This window comes from Rhopalosiphum maidis, chromosome 1 (assembly GCF_003676215.2).
Source record: "Rhopalosiphum maidis isolate BTI-1 chromosome 1, ASM367621v3, whole genome shotgun sequence".
NCBI lineage: Eukaryota > Metazoa > Arthropoda > Insecta > Hemiptera > Aphididae > Rhopalosiphum > Rhopalosiphum maidis.
The window spans coordinates 32,059,890-32,082,304 of NC_040877.1; the positions used below are offsets into that span (position 1 = coordinate 32,059,890).

At 33.5% G+C, this 22,415-nt stretch overlaps 1 protein-coding gene across 4 annotated transcripts in view; it reads right to left on the bottom strand.

The window, feature by feature from the left end:
* Positions 1 to 2,703: 2,703 nt before the first annotated feature.
* The window catches only part of LOC113559238 (protein couch potato), a 56,218-nt gene continuing 36,506 nt past the window's right edge, over positions 2,704 to 22,415 (bottom strand). Inside the window, exons 2-9 of one of the 4 annotated variants that reach the window (XR_003405920.1) lie at positions 15,046 to 15,123; positions 10,980 to 11,033; positions 10,827 to 10,889; positions 9,236 to 9,383; positions 8,255 to 8,400; positions 5,745 to 5,905; positions 4,486 to 4,599; positions 2,704 to 4,052 (exon numbers count right to left, since the gene is read on the bottom strand). Coding sequence is in view for 3 of the 4 variants with exons in the window: in XM_026964899.1 (XP_026820700.1) it covers positions 3,980 to 4,052; positions 5,745 to 5,905; positions 8,255 to 8,400; positions 9,236 to 9,383; positions 10,827 to 10,889; positions 10,980 to 11,033; positions 15,046 to 15,123 (723 nt within the window). In the remaining variant the exon portion in view is untranslated. The remainder of the gene's footprint in view (positions 4,053 to 4,485; positions 4,600 to 5,744; positions 5,906 to 8,254; positions 8,401 to 9,235; positions 9,384 to 10,826; positions 10,890 to 10,979; positions 11,034 to 15,045; positions 15,124 to 22,415) is intronic. The other 3 variants (XM_026964906.1, XM_026964899.1, XM_026964910.1) reach the window with 3 other exon arrangements.

Below are 22,415 nucleotides of genomic sequence, written 5' to 3' on the forward strand. Positions count from 1 at the left end.
TGAAGTATGTTTTTAATATATTGCAGTCAAAAAAGTTTGACCGCCCCTGCATTATAGTGACCAACTCTCGATCTCTACTGTACAGCAGAGCGGTACCCACTTGCCCACATATTTTTTTTTTTTTATGTATTATTATTAAATAAGGACACAGAAACTTTACAGAGCCTTTTGGTTTTTTTGTAAACAAATCTCGCGAGGTTGAGTTTGGTGTTGAATATTTTCAAGCTTGTTTACAAGTTATTACTTCTTATTCATATAGACTAATATCAGACAACTACATTAAAATGTATACAAATTAATGTAATAACATTTTGTATTCAATAGTTAATTTTTAAAAACGTTAATAACATACCATATTTTTAATTTTTAAAAATTTATTGATTTAACTCTTTTACTCTTTTATTTTATTTTTTATTTTGTTTTCTTAAAAACTTTTTTGGAGTTACGCCATGTCGTGTGTCGTATGATGGTAGAATTATGTTTTTCTTTATATGATGTATTTTATTAACTTATAGCTTATACAGTTTTATTGATAAATGTGGAACCCAAAATCATACATGATGAAAGGAACAACAGTTCTTGAAAATCAAAGATTAATGGACAAGTGCACGAAAATCAGCGAGTTATGGCCGAGAATCCATGAAAACCATGACGAATTGGCCAAAAATCCTTGATAATCACGGTGAAATGGCCAAAAATCCATAAAAATCATTATGAAAGGCGGTGCTAATAATATCATAAATTCTACTAATCATCCTAGACTGACAAATCATCTCAATGTACCTTACTCTCCTTATCTCTACTATACAGCAGAGCGATACATATTTGCCTACCTTTTTTTTCTATAATTATCAATATGGCAGGTCTAAATTCTTGAACATTTATAAAATGTTAAATTTTTTAAAGCTATGCTTTGAAAATTTTATTCGAAGTTCTTTATAAGTATGTATAGTTAATAGTTAAAACCAACAATTTAAAAAATATATTTGTGTACATTTTTTATTACAGACATTTTAAGTTAAACACATTATTTTCCGAAGATTTAATTTTATGGATTTTACTATGTATATACATTGTACACGTTGACATTTTAAAAATATGTAGTTTGTGTTTAATTTATAGATAATACTATTGGGTTTATATCGTAATACACAACGATAATACTTATGAATAAGAGTTTACGAGATATAAAAAATATAAAACACAATTCCCAATTAATTCACTACTTTTATTTTTTATTTTTTTTTTTTTTTGTATGCATCGTATTATAAATACAATTCCTATTTTTTAGGTTTTTTTCACATGTTTAAATAATATCGTCTATATAATAATCATAATAATCATAATAATAATAATCATAATAATAATAATAATAATAATAATAATAATAATAATAATTGTTTTAATAATACCACTACAATGTAATTAAATACCTAATTTTATATAAACACCATAAATAACGCAAGCTAAAACATATTACAATGTTCGGTAAAAGTAACAATAAAAATTCCGTTTAACAAACGTTTATATTATTCAAAATTACGCACAGTAACAACTAAATTTCACTACACAAGTATCTAAACAAACTTATGAAAAATCGATAAAAATGTACAATAACTTTTTCTTTATGATTTCTTTTCTTTTTTTTCGTTACAATTAATACAAACATAATCGTAATAATTATTATCTCGTTATTTATTTAACAACATTTAATTTAATATATTATTATTTAATTAATTTTTTTAATGGGGGGCACAGTTATTGATATGTTTCGATTATACATTTTGGTATAGTATTCACCCGGATAAGGTGATCAAAATCACAAAATGTTTATTCACATACGAACGTATGTTTACATTCAAGTACAATAATTTGTTTTTATTTTCTTCCATTTAACATTTATATATCCACTAACGGTTAATATATAATATAAATAAGATTATAAGGCTACTGTTGATCACATTAAAAAAAATACACAGGCTATACAGCGTTAAAATGTATATAATGATATGTATGTGTTGCAATTAAGAAAGGCTATTTTATTTCATAAATTAAAAAAAAAATTAAACAAAAGAAAATCTGTTTGAGCTTAAAATGTAATTTTTTTTCATTTTCGAATAAATCTACAAATTCCGCAATGATCGCAATGATAGTAATTAAATTCTAATAATTAATAATAATAATAATGATGATGATGATACCTAATAATAATAATAATTATTATTATTATTATTAATAACGAAATAATTAGAAAAAAAAGAATATTATAATTTGGACGGATATTATAATTTTTTTTTTTGCAAAAGACGTCGGTAAAACATAAAAAATAGCAAAATAACATTTATTTTCAAATAATAATTAATCGTTTGTTTTTGGAATGCGTTATTTATTCAATAATTGTTGTCAGTGGAATGTGACAGTAACTTTTTTTTACAATAAGAATAATAATAATACATCAACGTCTTTTGCTAGCCTGTGAACACCGTTCGTCTTACGTTTAACAGATCTAAAATAATTACTACGGCGATCACAGACTTAAAATAAAAAAGTAAAACAAAATACTTATAATTTTAAGTATTTCGAATGGTATTATTATTATTATTTTTTTTATATATATATTAATTAATAACTATAATTATTTAATTCATTAATTATACGCCTATCTGCTTAAAAATAATAATAATAATCATAATTTCAATATAATACACTGAAAACATACATATTATGTACACTGAAACGCAGGAAAAAAGAATATTTTTTTTTCAATATTATTCATTGGTAGTTGTCTAAAAATAAAATGACAATAAACTATAATAGAACGTAATCTTTGGTCTTTTTCAGTTGTATATTATTAATATTACATAAAAAAAAAATACTCCGAGAACAAAAACATTGAAAAATTATTATTGTCTCTTAAAAAATTAAAAACTTAAAAAAAGATTGTCATTTTAAATTAATTATCAAATATTATGTACGCGATTATTGTTTATAATAATTAGCTTACGTGTTCCCAGAAATATCCTAATTTTTTTTTCGAAAAAAAGACGAGAATACGCAACAACGAAAAAAATCCTCGTACCTACCTAAAAAACTTCCATGAGCTGCTAAACAAGCTGCACCCTGTAAATTTGTTTGAAACAAAATCTACTCGTATATAATGGCAAGAAATAAATGACTAAATTGTATAAAAAAATAGTTTGCAGAATTCAATCATTTAGTATAATAATAATAATAATAATTTGTTTTTTAATATATTTATTTATATTTATTTATATATATTTTTTTTTTTGACTAAACCGTTATCGGTTTGGACATCGCCGCAGACTAGCCGAAGCTATATGGACTACGCGATCCGATATGATCGACTTCACGCAGTCTGTTAGCGTCTGACCATCCAAACAGACTTAGTCTTTTACAAAATTATTTACAATGTTTAACGTTAATCCCCTTTCAAAGCATTATTGATATGTATTTAGTGAATGTATATGAGCGCGCTTACATTTTTATTTATTTTATTTTTTTTTTTTGTGTCATTAGTAATTATTATTGCTAATATCTGAACCACGCCTATACGAGAATAGACAATTTTTTTAGGATAAAAAAAATACATGAGAAACAATCACAGATTTGATGAGTCTTAAGATCTTACACTACCCACTAAAAAAAGCATAGGACGATTATTTAGGTATTAGTTTAAAAGCTTAGGGAATAAAGTTAGGAATTAGGTATACTACATATAATATAAATATGATGAATAGGTATGTTTTATAAACACTACAGGCGTACAAGGAAATTTTAACTGCTTTGTACAACAGCTTAAGAAGCTTTAAGCTAGTAATAATTATTCAATAATAATTTTTTTTTTCAAATTTAAATCGACTTAAATTAATATTTTTTCTTTAGGACTTTGGGAGGTTGTTTTTATCGTGTCGCGAATTTTCTAGACTTGGGCAGGTACTGGTGGTCTATCTTGTAGTTGTCAGGTGTTGTTCAACTGCATGTGAGTATACGTGAAATTGACGTTGTCCAATTTCTTTTGGCCAGCATACTCCCTGTAAAAAAAAAAAAAAACAAATAAATTAGACATTGTTAATTTAAAATTTTTTTTTTGTGACTGGTCTTCTAAATAAGTATAAAATATATTATATATTGTTTAGTCTATATATAGTTTGACGGAGTGAATAGTACTGAGTACCTCGTGATGGGGAAAGGAATACTGAATTTTATTTTGTTAGTTCTTTTAAGCTCGCGTCTATCGATTTCTGTGTTTGCGTGCAGTTACGTACTTGTCTTTCCCGCACGTGTAACCCCATTGTGAATGAGAATAGAAAAAAAAAATCGAATAAAGACTCTAAAATAATATGTCTATCTCTTATGAGGATCTCGTCCACGTGTCATGAAAAAAAATCCCCCCCTCGCCGCTTTATAATGGTGGTATATTATTATATTGTGCCTAACAATTTTTTGTGCCCTCCACCTTCTCACCTTATAATATGTTTTCTTATGTACATGGGTATAGAGAAATACGTTTATCAATGTCTTCATTTATAGGCGGTCGGCCAATAATTAAACGTCTGCTTTGACTGACTGTAACTCGTTCTATATTTGAAAAAAAAAACAATAAAAAAATCCTGTCATTTTTCTCGGGCTAACTTGGATCTTATAATATATCCTAAATACTATATGCATATAAGTGTATATAAACATATATATAATATATTTTTATATATACTGTAAAACCATGTGATGACGTCAATGTTTACTATAGATACGTGAATTAAACGATTTTCTCACACAATGCGACTACACTTAACTCTGTATGATATAATATGTACTTGATATTATATACAGATGAACCATACAAAGTGTTATACGGTATATAATATTATTATTATATATATATATATATGTATGTATATTGTAGATAACACCGGCTCCGAAGAAGTTTACCTCACGTGTGAGCGAATAACAGTGAAATTACGAACACTTACACCACAATATAATATAATTTTATGTTGTGATGGTAAATCTCGCGTTGAGTTCGCTTTGATTTCGCCATGTGCTGATTATTAACGTCACGTCAGCCGCGTGCAAATCCTGCAAAGCGATCACAAAATATAACACGTCCCGCCCGTTGTTGAAAGACAAACACCAAAGTCGCGTACTCTTTCTTTCCCTCTCTCTCTCTCTCTCTCTCTCTCTCTCTCTCTCTATATATATATATATATATATATATGAATGAGTAATATCATAGTCATATATCGCATACAGTTTCCCAAAATATGTATAATTATATGTATCATGTTCCGCGTGCGGTAGCTACATCAACTGCTATGTCGTATATTACCTATACAGGACGTGTTTAGAAAGATGACGTGTTAACAACACGTTTGACGTCTAAACAGTGTTGGTACATATATAAAATTAATGTTCATATTATAATATGGTGATAAGACCACGCGTGCGTATATAATTAATATATTTTCACAAGAACGCGGAAAAATCAAAATACAAGCTCAAATATTATCATCTTCGAGACCGTTGTTATCTATACATCATAATATTATATAGTGGCGCTTTGACGTCTCACACACACAAAACATCGACAAAACAAAAACGTACTCGTATAGGCAATCACAGATTATACATAATATATATATATATTAATATAATGTTATTGTTGTTGTTTACGGTTTGGTTTTGTTATGTTTTTTTTTTTTTTTTTTTTTTTACCGACTACTGACCTGGCGAAAATGTCTTTAAGCTCGTGGTCGGACACGAACTGCCCGAGGTTGGCGACGAACAGCGTGGAACAGGGCGGCTGGGGCTGCTGCTGGTTGGGCGGCGAGGGCAGTGCGGGGGAGGGCAGGAACGGAAGGCCGTGTGGGCCCAGCGTCAACGTCGGCTGAAAACGAGCCAATCCTAATATGATTTTATTACGCATAGTACCTTCACCGCAAGCTACGCAAATAACTATATTAAATCGTCTCTCGTCCGTTTCATTCCTTTTTTCTGACTATATATTTTCCCATCGCACGCGCACACGTGACTACACTATGACTATAATACTATAATAATACAACTACACCGTCAAATGTAGCGCGCGCGATCGTATTGACATTACACTACACTACACTACACACACACACACACACACACACATACACACACGACAATAACTAATAAACCATTATTTTTTAGTGAGATTCTTATGATATTATGGTCTCGGACACGGCGGCGGCGGCGGAAGAAAAAATGTGCAAAGCAATAACATATAATAACGCGTGATGCGAATGCAGTCGCCGCTGCATAATAATAATTGTTTCCGTCTTCCCGGCTGAGGTGTACCGTTGCAGGCAGTTCCGGGTGAAATGACGCAGATGGCCGTTTCGCTGGTGAGGTGGCCCGGGTACAGACCGGAACACGACGTCCGCGTCGAGAGCCGATCCGCTGGCTGCCGTGGGCAAGACATTTTCGCCAAAGTGCAGTGCTACCGTGTCCGCGCTAAATACTAACTACGCTAAAGCTTCCTATAATAACACTGCAACGTGTACGAAACCATAAGCCCACTCGACGTCTCTGCCGGCGGGTTCGATGAGTATAATATATCCGGACTTGCGGTTTTTCGTTTTTTTTATGACAGTCATAATTTGCATGATACACTAGCATGCTTACATTATATTATATGCATCTAACGAATTTTGATGTTTAATAGGCATATTGTTACATAGCATCAGTTCAACTATATCTGTACAAGTAGTTATGGGCAAAAAGCTCTACGGTTAACCGATAATTAAAGTCTATAAGGATTATAATAAAATTATCTACTCGTATAATTTAAAATTCATACATTTCAATAAATATTTACAATAATTGAATTTGTCAATGTCTACTTGGGTTCATTATTGTTATAAAAATAATTGAAAATACATTTTTCAATAATAAAACTAAACATAATAATTAATCATGGACAGTAGTGGTTGTATTTTTAACAATGTAAATATAATTAATTTCACTACCTATATAGTTTTTACAAAGTCAAATTTTATTTATTTAAACATTAATAATACATTATCATATTTTTAAAATTTAAATCATACAAATTATATTCAATTTAATCATCGGTTAATTATATAATTTGTTTGTCCCACACTGAATTAGTACTATTATATTGCAATAAATCGCGAATTTCGATGAAAAAAATAAAGAAAAGAAAAATAGCAAAGAAAAATATCATGTATGAGCGTAGCTGGTAAGTGTGTATTGCAACAATTAATGACTACATGGTCTGTGCATGAAAAATATATGTGCTTATTACTCTTTTTATTCCCGGTAATACTACCACAATCAAATTTACCACTGATTTTATTCAAATTCCGAAAAGGAAAACTTTTGAGAAACTCACTAAAAACGATTTATGGATATATTTAGCATGGACTTAAAATAACAAAATAATTCAAAGTTTAATCGTAATGAAAATGGTTTACTTTTAGATGTGTTTATTGAAATGTTTCAAACAAACGGAATTTAGTAAAAATGACTGATACTTCATGAAATGGGCGAAAAGCGATATTTTAATTATACAACCCTAACTTATTATTATTTCTAATATTTTTCATGTAATTTATATGCAGACAGCGACTGGACAACCCGAACTGAATGTAACGAAAATGTATTTATATGTTAATATTTCATAAACCCATTAAAAATAAAATCACGGGAAAACTCAATTTCCAACGTTGTAACAAGATCAAAACGTATTTGTGTGAAAAAAAAAACACAATTTTTAGAATTCTCTACTTTGCCGTTGCATTTCTTTTTCTTTTTTTTATTTAAAATTAATAAATATTATTTTTAATTTTCGGCGCGATCACTTGTTACCACGATAATCATTTATTATTATTATTATTATGCACCAAAACATGATTCGGGTTTGCCGTGAAAATAATATATAATGAAACCGCATCCGCGGTATCCATCCAATACAATTCGATGTATGTGCGTTTAAAATAAAGATTTACGCCGAGTAGATTATAATGCAGCGTTCTCGACGTATAGGTTATTTCAATATTAAAAGCGAAGCGTACCCACTAAATTACAACAATACGGCGACGATGAGGTGGTTGCGTGTGTGCAGCAATACAACGGTAACAATATGACAGGCTTGCACAAGCGTCGGTATAATATCGTCATAATATTGTATGGTAGCGACATTTTTTAAATTTAATTCTTAAATTTTTATTTCACACACTACCTGTTGAGGATGTGGATGTAGCCCCGGATGGACGAGAGCTGCGTGTTGTAGAGCCGTGGCCGTGGCTGCAGTCGGCATATCAGCGTACGCCAACGGATGGTGCCATAACTCTGCTGGAGCGCCGGTGAAGAACGGAGCGCCTAGATCTGGACGGTGACAAAGACAAATAAATACGAGAGTATAGTGATGGTTCATAAGTATGGCTTGGAAATCACGGGTACGGGGTGGTATTCGTGAGGGGGTGTGGTGAGGAGCGGCGAAAGTGGAGAGACGGCGACGGAAACGGTCAGATGGTATCGTACAATATAGACCGGTCTACGCAGTGCTCGTCGATTGTATCCGATTTGAAGATAAAGTCGCCCCGCACTATTCGGGGAAAACATATTATTCGGTGCCTATTTATTATGTGCGCGAAAATATAATAAAATAATATAACAACTATTATGTTTTAATATATTTTAAGCTTTACAGTAATCGCGTTGTATTATACGTGTATTAAGTAGTTAGTTGTAAAAACAATAGGACTCGAGTAAAATGTGTTTTCCGAGTAGCAGCCCGATCGCCGCATACAGCGAAACGAGTGAACGAAAATAAGGGACGTTATTATCTTCTAAGGTCGAGATCATTCGAGTAAAACGGTATAATATAGTATTGTGGTATACAACGAAAAGGTCGTAATCACTCGACCGACAGAGGCTCGTCGTCGGGCCATCGTGGCCGATGCTGCGTATAGCTCCGACTTAAGACACAAGTCTTTCCTACTCCTCCTCCTCCTCCTCCTCCTCTTTATCTTCCTCCCCCTTAGGTCTTTATCGGGAACGGTTCGTTTCGTTTTCGCACCCCCATCAGAGGGATTCACATACAATACATCATGGCGGTATGTTTATTATATAATAATAATACAATAAACTATATTATAGTAATGGCGGACGGGGTAGGTCGTCGGTGCCGGAGATGTTGACGAGGTATGCAGGTACTTACGTCCGGTGAGCGGGTGCATCAGGCCTTGGTGCGTGTTGGGCGTGACGTTTGCGTTGGCGGGCTGTTTTGGCTTGCTAACCTTCGTGTTGCTTTTAGCGAATTCTAGCCGTATGGTTTGCGGCATGTCGGGATCGAACCGGACGCCCTGCTGCCGAAACCAAACACACAACAATACAGTGCTACCATCCCGTGTCGGTAAACAGAGCGGGCAGTTTCCGCCCGAGTACGACTACGATTTGGGTTTTCGTGGCGGGTAAGGGTTGGAGCAGTGCGAGTCTATGGACGCGACACGCGAAGTTTTCGTTTTGCTATTTTTTTTTTCCCGTCTTCGCGCGCGGTGCCAATACGTTGCGTACGATATCACTACGCGTAGTATACACATAATATTATGATATATACATATATATATATACGTAATAGACAGCGTTCATTTCTAATAAATATGAGCTCGTCGTACTCGCGGTGCTTTAATTCACTACGGAAACTACCCGTCTGTGGTTATCGTTTAACATTATCTAAATGTAAAAGTCTTGGCCCGTAGACATATAAAACTACTTGCCGATTAAATATACATACATATATGTATATCGGTACACTACGGCCGCTCGGCATAAGGTCGTAACGTTTACGTGCATAATATAATAATATAATGTATAGTCGTATAGGTTGATAATACTAATATAGGTTAATAATATATAAGCATTACGGACATTATTATGACGGTAAAAACGAACGCTGAATACAACTCTGTTTTAAGTCATAGATCATCTCGTTCTGTTTTAGAGTCAATATACAACGTGCGTATACACGATACATGATATGTACAGTATGAGTTAATTAAGCGTTGAACAGACATGTAGAACTGGCGTGTTTCGATTAATTTTTAATTTTTTTTTGAAAAATTACTGAAAAAAAATGTAACACGTGACGTAGTAAACATTAACCTCTTCGCGTATACTCGCGGCCGTACAGGTAAACCAAGTGATTTTATACGTCTACGGTTTAATATACGTCTATTACGTTTCCGGGTCATAAACTCTCCTGTTTAATGTACGCTGCAAAATGTCGTGAAGTCAACTCTAAGGGGAGGGGTGGAACTAGCGTGACGATAGTATATATACTTTGTGAAATATGACGGTACCTCTCACATAATAATAAAAGTTTTAATATAATATATCATATTATTCTATATATTATTATGCGTGTGGGTATGGCTACTGTTTGCTATATATATATATAAATACATACATTTTTTTTAAATGCTATATAGTGATAAGCGTAATACTATATTGTATATATGATGAAAAGGCACGTTTGACGTGGTATTCGTAGATGATATTATTAAATCGTATACACACACGCGCATTGGTACATCACGAGGTATAAAGTTTTGGAATGGTATGATGTTTAGAAACTCACGTCACGTTCAGGGGATGAAGTTTCGATCAAATTCCAAAAAGAGTTTATCACGGAAAAGTAATATAATAATAATAATAATAATAATACAAATCACATTAGATAGTATATAGTTTATACATACATAATAACATATATATATGTATATAGTACTAAATTATAATATAAAACGCACCTGAAGGTCTTGTTTGGCAGCTTCGGCGCCAGCGCGTGTCTGGAACGTAACAAAACCCACTGGCTGCAAAAACGATAGAAATGTCAAAAATATATCATAACAACGTTACGACTACGATTTTAAGACTTTTATTTGATCAGATTTTTTGCTTACCGAAGCTGTTTTGCCATTTTTGCTTGTAACTTTTAACAGAGATCCTTCGTAACCCTGAAAAAAAAATGAATAAATAAATAAAACACATAACATTAGTATACTATTTGACGACAGCAATATCCGACAACAAATGTACCCTCGCGCGACAAAAATAAACCGCGTTGTACGATAATAAAACCGATGAACCGTTTATTGTTGTTACGAGGAGTACGTATATATACATTTGTGGTACAAATTGTAAGAGTCGTGGTTTTGTCGTTGTTGATAAGAACCACATTACCAATTGTGGCAAGTCATTACTATTGAATTCGCTGAGGATTTCGAAAACGAATCGAATAAAAATGAGTTTTTATACTTATCATACGCCGCGAATTTCGATTTTACACTGTCGTATAAAAGGGAAAAAACAAGCGTTAGCGTCGGCGTGCCAAGAATGATATTATTATACGATCGGAAGGTGCGGTGCTTTATTTATTATATGTAACATCCGAAAACGTTGTTTCCTGGTTGATTTTATTTTAAACATTGTCGCGTTGTTCGCAGACATTATATTATTATTTATGCACCGGAATCGTTAAGAACCTATCGACGATATTGTGCATTTGCATATTGTAGTTGTAAACTTTAGTTCCGCGACTTCCGAGAACGTTGAAGAATTCACGGCTGAGTGTGCAGAGGGAATACGTTTCGATGCTACGGAAATGCAATCACACTATTTTATGACTGCTGACAAGAAACCAGTTACCTCAACACGGTAAACATAATATAATATTTTGTAATTAAATTATTAATTATTTTAAAAACACAGGCGGATAGCAATTATTGTGTAACCCGGTTACGACGAAACGGTTTCGTGCCGACGTCATCATGTGTCACCTGATACAACAATAGGACGACAACTGGAAAGCTATAAAGCCGGCAAGAAATGTAATTAAATGCTTCAAAACTAATTAGAGAAATAATGCAACGCGTATCGAGAACATATAAATGTAACGACCGGTCGTGTGCCAATCGAAAAGCGAGTCGTAGTCAATTGGTGGAGCCAAGTGTGGGAGTCTGGATAATACGCATTTATCGCATATTATATACCGTATGTATGTATATATAGTTACTGTGTCGAGACCACGTAGACAACTCTTAGAACATTGATAATATTATTCAAAATGGCGGAAAAGAACGTCACAGAGGACACGCGTCAATCTCGCATAAATCCGCGTATATACTCTTACAAACACGAATAAAACACACCGGACGATATCGGCGCGGTGAATTTTCGGGACTGCCGCCATCCTCCAAACCGGTCGCGTTATAAACCGCGTATCATCAATACATAACGTATTACAATAACATAGTAATGCACGCGTTTTTCGACGCAAGCGATGGCACGACGACCGTTTCGTCGGTTTATCAGTGCAGTTGCGCGTGATCTGGACGGCTCTCTGTTCGACGAGCGTATTATAACGCGTGTATTGGTTTGTTCGTTTTAAAAAGCGGTCCACCGCGACGTCAAACGAATTCGAAAACCGACTGCGCAGTGTTCGCGTACGGGGAATTGGTACGTACGCGGACGTTTTAATGGCGTCTGCGAGCTCGGCATCGGACATCGATCACGTGAAAACCGCCACTCACAGATTTTACGACTGATCATTATTATGTTATTGTATTTCGTCGACTTGCCCGAAATAATTATTGCATAGGTTCCCTGTGCGTCGAGGGGCGAGAGTAAAGTCTATGAAAACATAATCGCGTATAATATTTATTACACACGCGCGCCAGTTCGCGGTACGGTTCTGCACGCGAATTCAAATCGTTATATCGGTGTGTAGTTCGCCCGGTTGCCTAGACACGGCTCGTAATAGGTCGCCTCGTATCGCCACGGCGGCCAGTGGATAGGTACTATATTACTTATACTGGCTATACTAAAATAGAAGTTTTGCCGACCGATCGACGCCGTTATGAGCTTCGACGTTTGCAGCTAAACTAATATTATTAGGCTATGTTTGATACGCATTAAATACGATATATAGTATTATAATATATCTATTACCCTGCTGCAGTGGCGTATTTCGACGACTGTCCGATTCTAATAGAAAATAAAAAATGTTCAGTCATCGATAGGTATTCTGCATACGTAACTAATAAGCAAATTAATTTGCTAAACAATGATTAAACTATATGGATATTTTAAAGATGTACAATTAACAAAGGCTTTTACCTATAGACAAATGTATGTAAGCTTACAGTTTGCGACCATCAAATCAATGAAAATGAAGGAAGGTTTATAATTTTTTATTGATTTTGATATTATTAATATAAAGACCAATTAAAGTCAAAAAACTATAACATTGTTGTTTTGAAAGTAAAATATACAGTCGCGTTACATAATTGATAATGTACCTATTAAAACTTCACGTTATATCAACCATTATAATATTATAAAATATAATTTGTATTGTAAATATATTTGATTTGAGGGGTCACATTAAAAAAAAAATATGTTGGTAAATAGTTAGAGTGAAATTATTTATTTTCCTATTATTACTACGTTGATATTTTAAAATTAGATATTATTTTTAAACCTTATAAAGGTGTGAAGCCGATATCGACATCTCACCCTACTCCCAGAGATAGACAGACCATTTTGAATATAATATTATGTAAACATTGTGTAACGACACTTTTTTTAATAAATTATATCATGACGCCACGGCTATTTGGTTTGTTATTACGGACATTGTATAATATATCTGAGTGAGTAGTACACCTATATAACTTAGCTAAAGCGACTGAAACAATTTATTTATGTGCTATTACAATATAAATTGAACTACGACTTGTTTAATCAATGAAAATAATATAAATTACAATATACATCTTCCTGATGATATTACGTATATTAAGCAGTAGGTAAGAAGTTTTTAAAACCATAACTTAGAACAATGTTTTTGGTGTAAAGTTAAGTAAAATTTTCTAAATTAATTAAATGGTATAGGTGGTACACGCCATAAAATACAACGATTATTAAATTACATATTATGTATGACGTGTGTTTGCACGTTTTTAAGCGAAATTAACTACACAGAAACGAAAAGTGTTTCAACAAACATCAAAAGTAATTTCCGGGAAAAAAAAATGTTTTGAAAATCTTAATGAACAACTAAGTATATATTATAGTATAGGTACATAATTTTTTTCAGAATCTACTTTCATTCTCCGATTTCTTTGTGACATTTTTTCAATCGTATATATTTAACTAAATAAAAAATACTGCTGCATAATATACAGTGTATAGTGTAATCACGAAGATTTTAAATTTTTCAATGACATTTTAATGTACAAAGTTTTTTTCCCACCACCTCTCCTACAGTAATAATAGGTCATCATTTGTATCTCCATCATTCATAATAGTCGGTTTGTATTTAATGATGTGTACCTATACAATATTATAATAAATCTACAGACATTTTATCGGTAGATTGCGAATAATGAAAGATCACCAAAAAACGGTTGCTTCTGTCATTATATTATATTTTATTAAAAGTTATCGAGCTTTGTCTTCTGATAAGTATCCCCGCCCCATCTATAATGTGCCTGTCATTTTTAAATATAATATATAAATACATTATAATACTATAATAGTATATTTCGATCAATTATTACTTTCTTAAAAATTAATAAATTTATAATTATTAATTTTTTATCTCGTCATATTTATAAACAGATAATATAAAACTAATTCAATATAGTATATACACATACATATTCAATTGTACACAAACTGTCACATTATGTCTGTTTATATAATGTATATAATATAATATATACAATATTATGCTTGTATATTAAACACACAAAATAAATTCTAGATTTGTAAATTCTATAATCTGTAAGGTGGTTTAGTTTATTTTTATGTGATTCGAAACCGACGGTGTTATTGGAATAGATTCGATTTTAACAATAAAATAGATAGCGTATGACCTCAAGAATATTGATTCGTATGTGGTTGTAATACATAGTTATATTATTGTTTAATATTTTGTAATAAATCATAAAGTTTTTATATTACCTCATATGCTCGAAACAGCAAGTACAGTTCACGTGGCTTGGCATCCATTGGTAGACCACTGACGAATAACGTTCTTACCTACGAAAAAAAAAAACAACAAATTCATTAGATTCCGACAATAGCGAAACAATAGTCATGTTACTAGCTAAAATTTTCGTCGAACAATTTTGCTCCCTTTATATTTAAAACCCCATCGAGGAACCGCCCTTGCGTGTACACTACAAAATGTGCGTGACAATTGTAATTTCCTGTTTTCCCGACGGCGATTTTCCATTAAGTTAAATACAATTTGGATTTTCCGTACCTACGCGCGCACTTTCACTTTCATACACACACATACAAAGTATACGGAGTTCTAAATAATATATTTACAGGATACAACATTAACAATAAAGTTTATTTTTTGTGGTATTATGTCTCGTACGAAATGTCAATTAAATTAACAAAAAGCATTTTTCAAAAAAAAAAAAAAAAATAAATAAATAAAAAATACTTTGTTGGAACGTTCATACGAACAAACACAGTAATTAATAATAATATTTATATTCAGATAGCTACCGTAAATGTAGTTTTCATAGCTATACGTTATACATTTGTTGTTTTTATGTCAGCAGATCCCACCCTGTATATAAAGTGCATTTTATGAAGAACAAAAGAAAACCCCCTGGGTTGTGCTTTGGTTCTTTGTTTTTTAAAGGTCATCACCGTGTCACGCCGGTGAAGTAAGGGGTGGTAGTTTCGTGACTTTTCGAACCACCAAAAGGTCTGACGGGACAGAGAAACACTTGACAGGGGGAGTAACAAAAAAAATAAAAAAATAAATAATAATACAGCAAATATACCCCCTTCGCACGTACGGGTATCCACATATACACGTCGTGGATGAGAAGAGTGCCTCTCTAAGGGCACGGGGTTTTTTTTAAGAGGCACTGGAAAGAGGAAAAAGAAGAGGCCCTGGGGATGTTTAAATACTAGGTGGGGAAGGGACTAGTTCGATAGATGTATATACCAGTGCACCGCGCCATGGCCGAGGCGGAAAAATTTACAACTAACAGAGAATATATATACATTTTTATATGTACACATAGAAATATATTATACAGAAATTCGGTCTCTTGGGTACCGCCGAATGGAATATTCAATTTTCAAACGAATTTAACATAAAAACTTTCAAAATAAACTTGAGTTTTACTTAAATAGTCATGAAGTTAAAGTTGTACCGGTCAGTCTACAATGACAATAGTCAATAACAATAATACATTTTTATTATAGTACTTCTGTATATACTAAACACAGTTATTATTTATAAAACTGTAAATTCAGACAAAAATATGTAGCTATTATTATACCTATACCTACTCGTGTTACCAATATCATTAATGAATTTCAATTTATTTGTCAATATTTTGATTATAAAAACCTAATATCCTAATGATATTTTGGCGCTTGTTTGAACAAATACACGTATAATATAATACGTATAAACACATTATGCTAATTGAATAGTAACAGTTATCATTAAAATAATAAGGTATTGCCGTATGCCCATAACCTTATCCTGTTCATGTCGAATGACGTTTATTTCATATTTGCAAAAAAAAGGAAATTATTCTGAAAATGATTAAGCCAACTTGAGTATAATAATAATTATATAACGTCATGTAAAACCAGCACATGATTACGTGTGCGATATTTTCTAGTGTGTTATTTTTGTGTAAAAATATGTTTTAATAGAGTTGACTGTGCACACGTCAAAGTAGGAAGAGTGGTTGGAGATGTAATTTTTTAGAGGGTCTTAAGCACACTAACAAAATTTAACTTCAGCTTTGAGCGTGACTATAACGTATAATTTTATAGTTGTGATATGTTTTTTTTTCTTTTTATTCGAGCGTATACAGAATTAATAATTGCTGTAAATAGATTATACACATACATAGGTTGGGCGTGTGATTACGGTAAGACGGGACCTGAGGAATAGCGTTCGGGTGAAAACTTTATGTATATAACATGAAACTCGCAGTCCTTTTCACCGTCGCCGTCACCGCCACACGCACAGGTAGACGAATAAAAATTGACGACAACGACAGCGATGGTAGTGGTGGCGGTGGTGGTGGTGTGGAGCAGGTAGGTAGTATATAATATAATAATAAAGTATAGTGGAGCTTTGGTTGGTGGCCTCATCGGGTGGGGGGGGTGGTGGTGGTAGGGCGCCACGACGGACGGCGTGCCCATGGCAACGGCGTTATCAACACAACCGGCCACGGCCGAGTCGATAACACTCTCTATTAATGTTTACAAACTCATTTCTGTGGTGCACTAGTACAACCGAATTAATGATTCACAAGCAATTTTCCAGAATAGGTATATACATTTTACTAGAAAATTTACAACGGGCAATAAAAGCCGGGGTCGAATTGCTGAATATTCTCAGCAGTGATCCGATTCAGTGCACACCGGATCCGGACACAACCGTAAAGTGCAGCATCTGAATTACTGTACACGAATCTAGCTACGATGTCTTGTCTCCTATAAATATCTATTAAAATAGTAGGTTTATTTATTCATACGGAGTTATAGTCCATACGGACTATGGTTTACGTGTTTTTAAATCATTATTCTCATTAATTTCTTTAATAACACTAAATAGAAGTACCTAAATAATATTAAGTTTGGAAATGAATTCAATATTAGTTCACCATTTTTCAATAAAGTTAGGTTATTTCTATTTTCTTTTTTTTTTTTTACATGAAAATTAAAACAATACTAAGACATTCAAAAGTAATAACAGATAGTTATTAAGACTACAAATAACTAATATTATAATATATATCAAAAATAAAAGATTAGACGTGTGGAGTCGTGGGACAGGTGTGTGAGCTAAACTTGAATTCTAAATGTGTATAATTACATTAAATTCAGAATCGAGGTTTTCATATACCTAGGTATATATCAAAGCCTAAGGTAGAAAACGTCCTATAAATTGATATACACACGGGACTAAATATCCCAACTTCTTATTTAGTGATGACGAAACGTCCGCCGATGATGAACAGTCCATTTACCATTATGCACACACGCTATATAATATTATACATTCATCTATAGTAAATAAATACACCGGGCGATTACGAGATTTAAACTTGCAGTTTATTATATCATTTATTGTACACCGTTTTTTGGCCCAACGAATTGATTTTTGTGAGATGGTAAACGTCGCACACCACCGCAGCAATTTTGCCATAATCAATTGGGATGACTAGAGACGAAGTCGACCGACAAAATATATCGACAGTATTTAGTCATAGGGGCTAGGGCTACGGGACAACGCACAAGCGGACAGACGACAGATCGTCCTGTAAACTGTAACGATTACGTTAATATGGACCTATTTACAAAACTGTCTTTCCGGTCCGAAGTGTTATTTATTTTTTTTCTTCGGGACTAAATCACGTTCGTAGAAGTTTCACATATACTCACATAGTAAAGAACCATTCGCACAACGATATATTATACGTTTATTCATACGATATAATGATCTTGCGCGCCGTTCGATGTATATAATATGCACGTGCAATTCGTTTTCGAGTGGAAGTGGACTTTTTTTTTAATTTTGCGCGTGTGTGTCTGGGTTTGTAAACAAAGAGTTTTTGCGATGTGTACGGCACATATTTTAGTCGAATGACAAAAAATTAAACACTTGATGTTTATAAGAGAAGGCGTGTGAAGGTAAACGTTTTTTTTTTCATTCATCGCGTTCGCGTTTTCATAAATTGAAATAACCCGATTTTTAAAACAAAAAATAAAATCTCAAACAAAAACAGAGTTGTTTATTATTTTACGTGTGTATATATACTATATAATATACGGCTTGTAAGGAAAAAGCGGATTACGCACAATATTAACGAATAAAAAAAATATATATATATATAATCGTCATATAATATTACGACAGCGTCATCGTGTTTTACAATACTGCACTTTTCAAACATAATATAATAGAGGCGACAACGACTACGACGCTCTGATAAGAGATATGGCCTATATAATTTGCGTAAGTAGGAAGGAAACAGTTCGCTGACGGTCAAAATCTTCTAACGAAAGTATAATTGTCGTATAGCCAAACATGCTATTATAATAACGAGTAGTAATGTGAAAGAAATCTCTAGAAAGACACGGGCGCGATGTTAAATTCCGAAGAGCCTGCAATTGATTGGAGAAGATGAGTGCGAACCCCGAGGCCAAGTATCATCGTTGGTGTTAGAGAAATGCGCATACAAAGAGAAAAAAAACTGTATCGCTCTTCAACGATCGCTACTGAAGTAATACAATGTATTTGCACAAACCTCTCGCGACAAGTGCACGGCAAATGACATACGAAATACATTTATGCATATACGCATAAACAAATTTTGCATCCGCGGGGGGGGGGGGAAACGTTATGATGAATCGTCTTCTATTACTCTCCTACTTAGCTATTGGGGATAAAAAAAAACTATAATTATCATCACTCTGTCATAAATGTATACATTTATAGTATCAAGCTTATAGTGCCTATACGCATCGTATAGTAAAATCATTTTTTTTTTTTAATATCACAGTTACCCAATAGTTAGATATAAAATAGTTAAATACTACTAAAAAACATCTACCTTACACATTTTAGTGTTAACAAAAACCCCATCATCCTTTTAACATATGCAACTGAATATATGTACGACATTACCTGCAGAGTGTAGACTATACATTGCTTATTGTTATAAGCATGTTTTGTTTAATAATACATTCATTTCTTGTAGTGTATATACCCTGGGTTATGTGCTCGTATTTAGCGGAGTATTTTAATGCGAAATAATAATTCTTATGCGACGGCGGTTTCCTCGTTAAAAATCGTTTTTCTAATACGTTTACGCCGGATGTTTTCAGTGTTATTACAATATGATATACCATAAAGTGTGTAGGTCTGTGCGAGTATTATTACAACGTCGTATAATATAATGTACACACTTTGTTATATTATTATGTACACCTACCTCGCAGTGTTTTTTTTTTTTTTTTTTTATAAAATTTCATAGAGATTAGTGTATATACATAAGTATACTATTATAATGATAATAATTTTTATATTACAAGTATATTATATTATGTAATAGATGGTTTGCGGTACACGAAATTAGGGCGGAAACACCCTACTTCCAAACACATTTGTCGAAATCCTTCAGAGACAAAACTACGGTGGGTAACCCACAGTGGGTTGCCATACATCCGTTATTGTCTTATATATATATGCGTAGTTTTAGACAGATTACATGTATATGGTTGGGTAAAAACCTCAGAACAAGGGTCGACCCAAAATGTCAGTATAGCAGATAACTAAATGTATAAATGACGTGTAAACAGCGTATATATATATATATGATGCTCACGTCGTCGTCATCGTGCCGCGTTTGAGATAAATGGACATTATTATTATGCCATGTTGGTGTAATGGTGTCGGTGGATATAAAAGTTATATCATTTCTTCGTGAACGACAACGTGTTTTCGGAAAATAATTTTCATCGAATACACTACTTCATTCCCATATTCGGTCGGTGATAATCACACTACCGCCTGTGTGTATAATATGTTGATGGATGGGATAACCTGAGCGAAGACCGCACGCAGTACGCACTGTCGTTGATTACATAATGAAGTTTTTTGATTGATGAAAACGCGACCGCCGACCGAGATAGGAAAAAATAAAAATATATGTATCATACAAATGTGAAAAAATTGGATCGAAATATTACAAGGCAGCTTCATTCACGCCATGTCATATAACTGACGAGTTTAAGTGAGTCATACCTTAGATATAGATTCAACATCTCGTCGTGTAGATTGTACAAACGCGTAGTACCGTTTCCGCGTCGGTTAGTTTAACGGTTAATGTATGAATGCCAACTGTGTTTTTATGTTTTGAATTAATTTATTACATCCAAAAAAACAATCGTGTCACGTCACGATCTACATTATCAGTGTCGTACACGACCGTCATGACGTGTGCATTGCTTAAACTACCGCACGCAAGTTGTTTATATTACTTTATGTACGTTATTAATTATCAATCACAATAAGAATATATTTGTTTGCATTTGAGAAAATATAATTTAACGAAATGAATACGTTTTCCCGTGAATATGACAATATTATTTTATTGTGATTAATGATTATTATTATTTAATCATTAATCGATTTGTTTTGTGATATTGTGTTATTGCGATAACGGGAGAGAAGCTAGTTGACGTGTCTGACCGTGGGGTTCTACAGTAATAACATCGTATGTCACCCAGTGAGGGGTCGCAACGTCGTCCGAGTTATCCATCAAGTCGGGTACGAATGCGAGCAAATAAGGGGAGGCGCAGGCAGTGCAAGAAGGCGCGGGACAGCCGTACAAAAATTGTCGCCCCACAATCGACTTGTGTCTGTTCGAACGAACCATCTCTCGGGTTCGGAAATAGGATTGTGACCATGTAGTGTGTAACAGTAAATAAATAGGTAGTAGTTTTGGCAGTCGTAAATGGTTATCATAATAATAACAGTATGCTTATATTTTAATAAAATACAAAGTGTTATAATAGTATATGTGTATATTATTTTATCAACCGCGCGTGTAGTATAAAAAAAAATTGCCTCCTAGTCATTAGTCACGATATTTGACAGACACACGTGCACACACTCGTGGCGACGAAGGGGTCGTGGTGGTGGGAGGAGGTAGTCGTCTTCGTACCAGCGAGCGCCGAACACCGTTGTTGTATTGTACGTGTTCGCCAGCAATTTGTCATGACGCTGTGCGCCCATTCAGGCGGTTTTCGGAATGACATGGGTACGCGGCGTGTAAACAACGCGATGATAAATATAAAATCATAATAATATAATGTCCTACCATAGTATATGGGTGGAGTGTGATGTCGCATCGATGTATTCAATTATATTATAATTAAAAACCGTCGATAGTGGTGATAGTTTTTGTTTGACTACTGTATATCACATAAGAAGGCATATAATTATGTATACATATAATGATTACTTATAATTTCGAACAATTTGGGAGGGTGGACGGGCGAATTAATCGGTTATTGCACAGGTGTGTAAGGGTTGGGGGTAGCGTTGGAATTGAAGAGTCGTTTCCGGGGATCGCGGGAGCGAGTAGCGACAGTGGCGGCGGCGGAGTTCAGTGGACTCGGTCGTGGCACTATGGGGATGAGGGGGTGGCCGTGACCCGGGGCTGGATCAATAGCGAGGCCGCATGCCTTGTTTACGGTGTGTACGTGTATGTCTGTATATAATAAATATATATACCTTTACGCGCGAGTAGTAGTGGTGTACTTGGCCC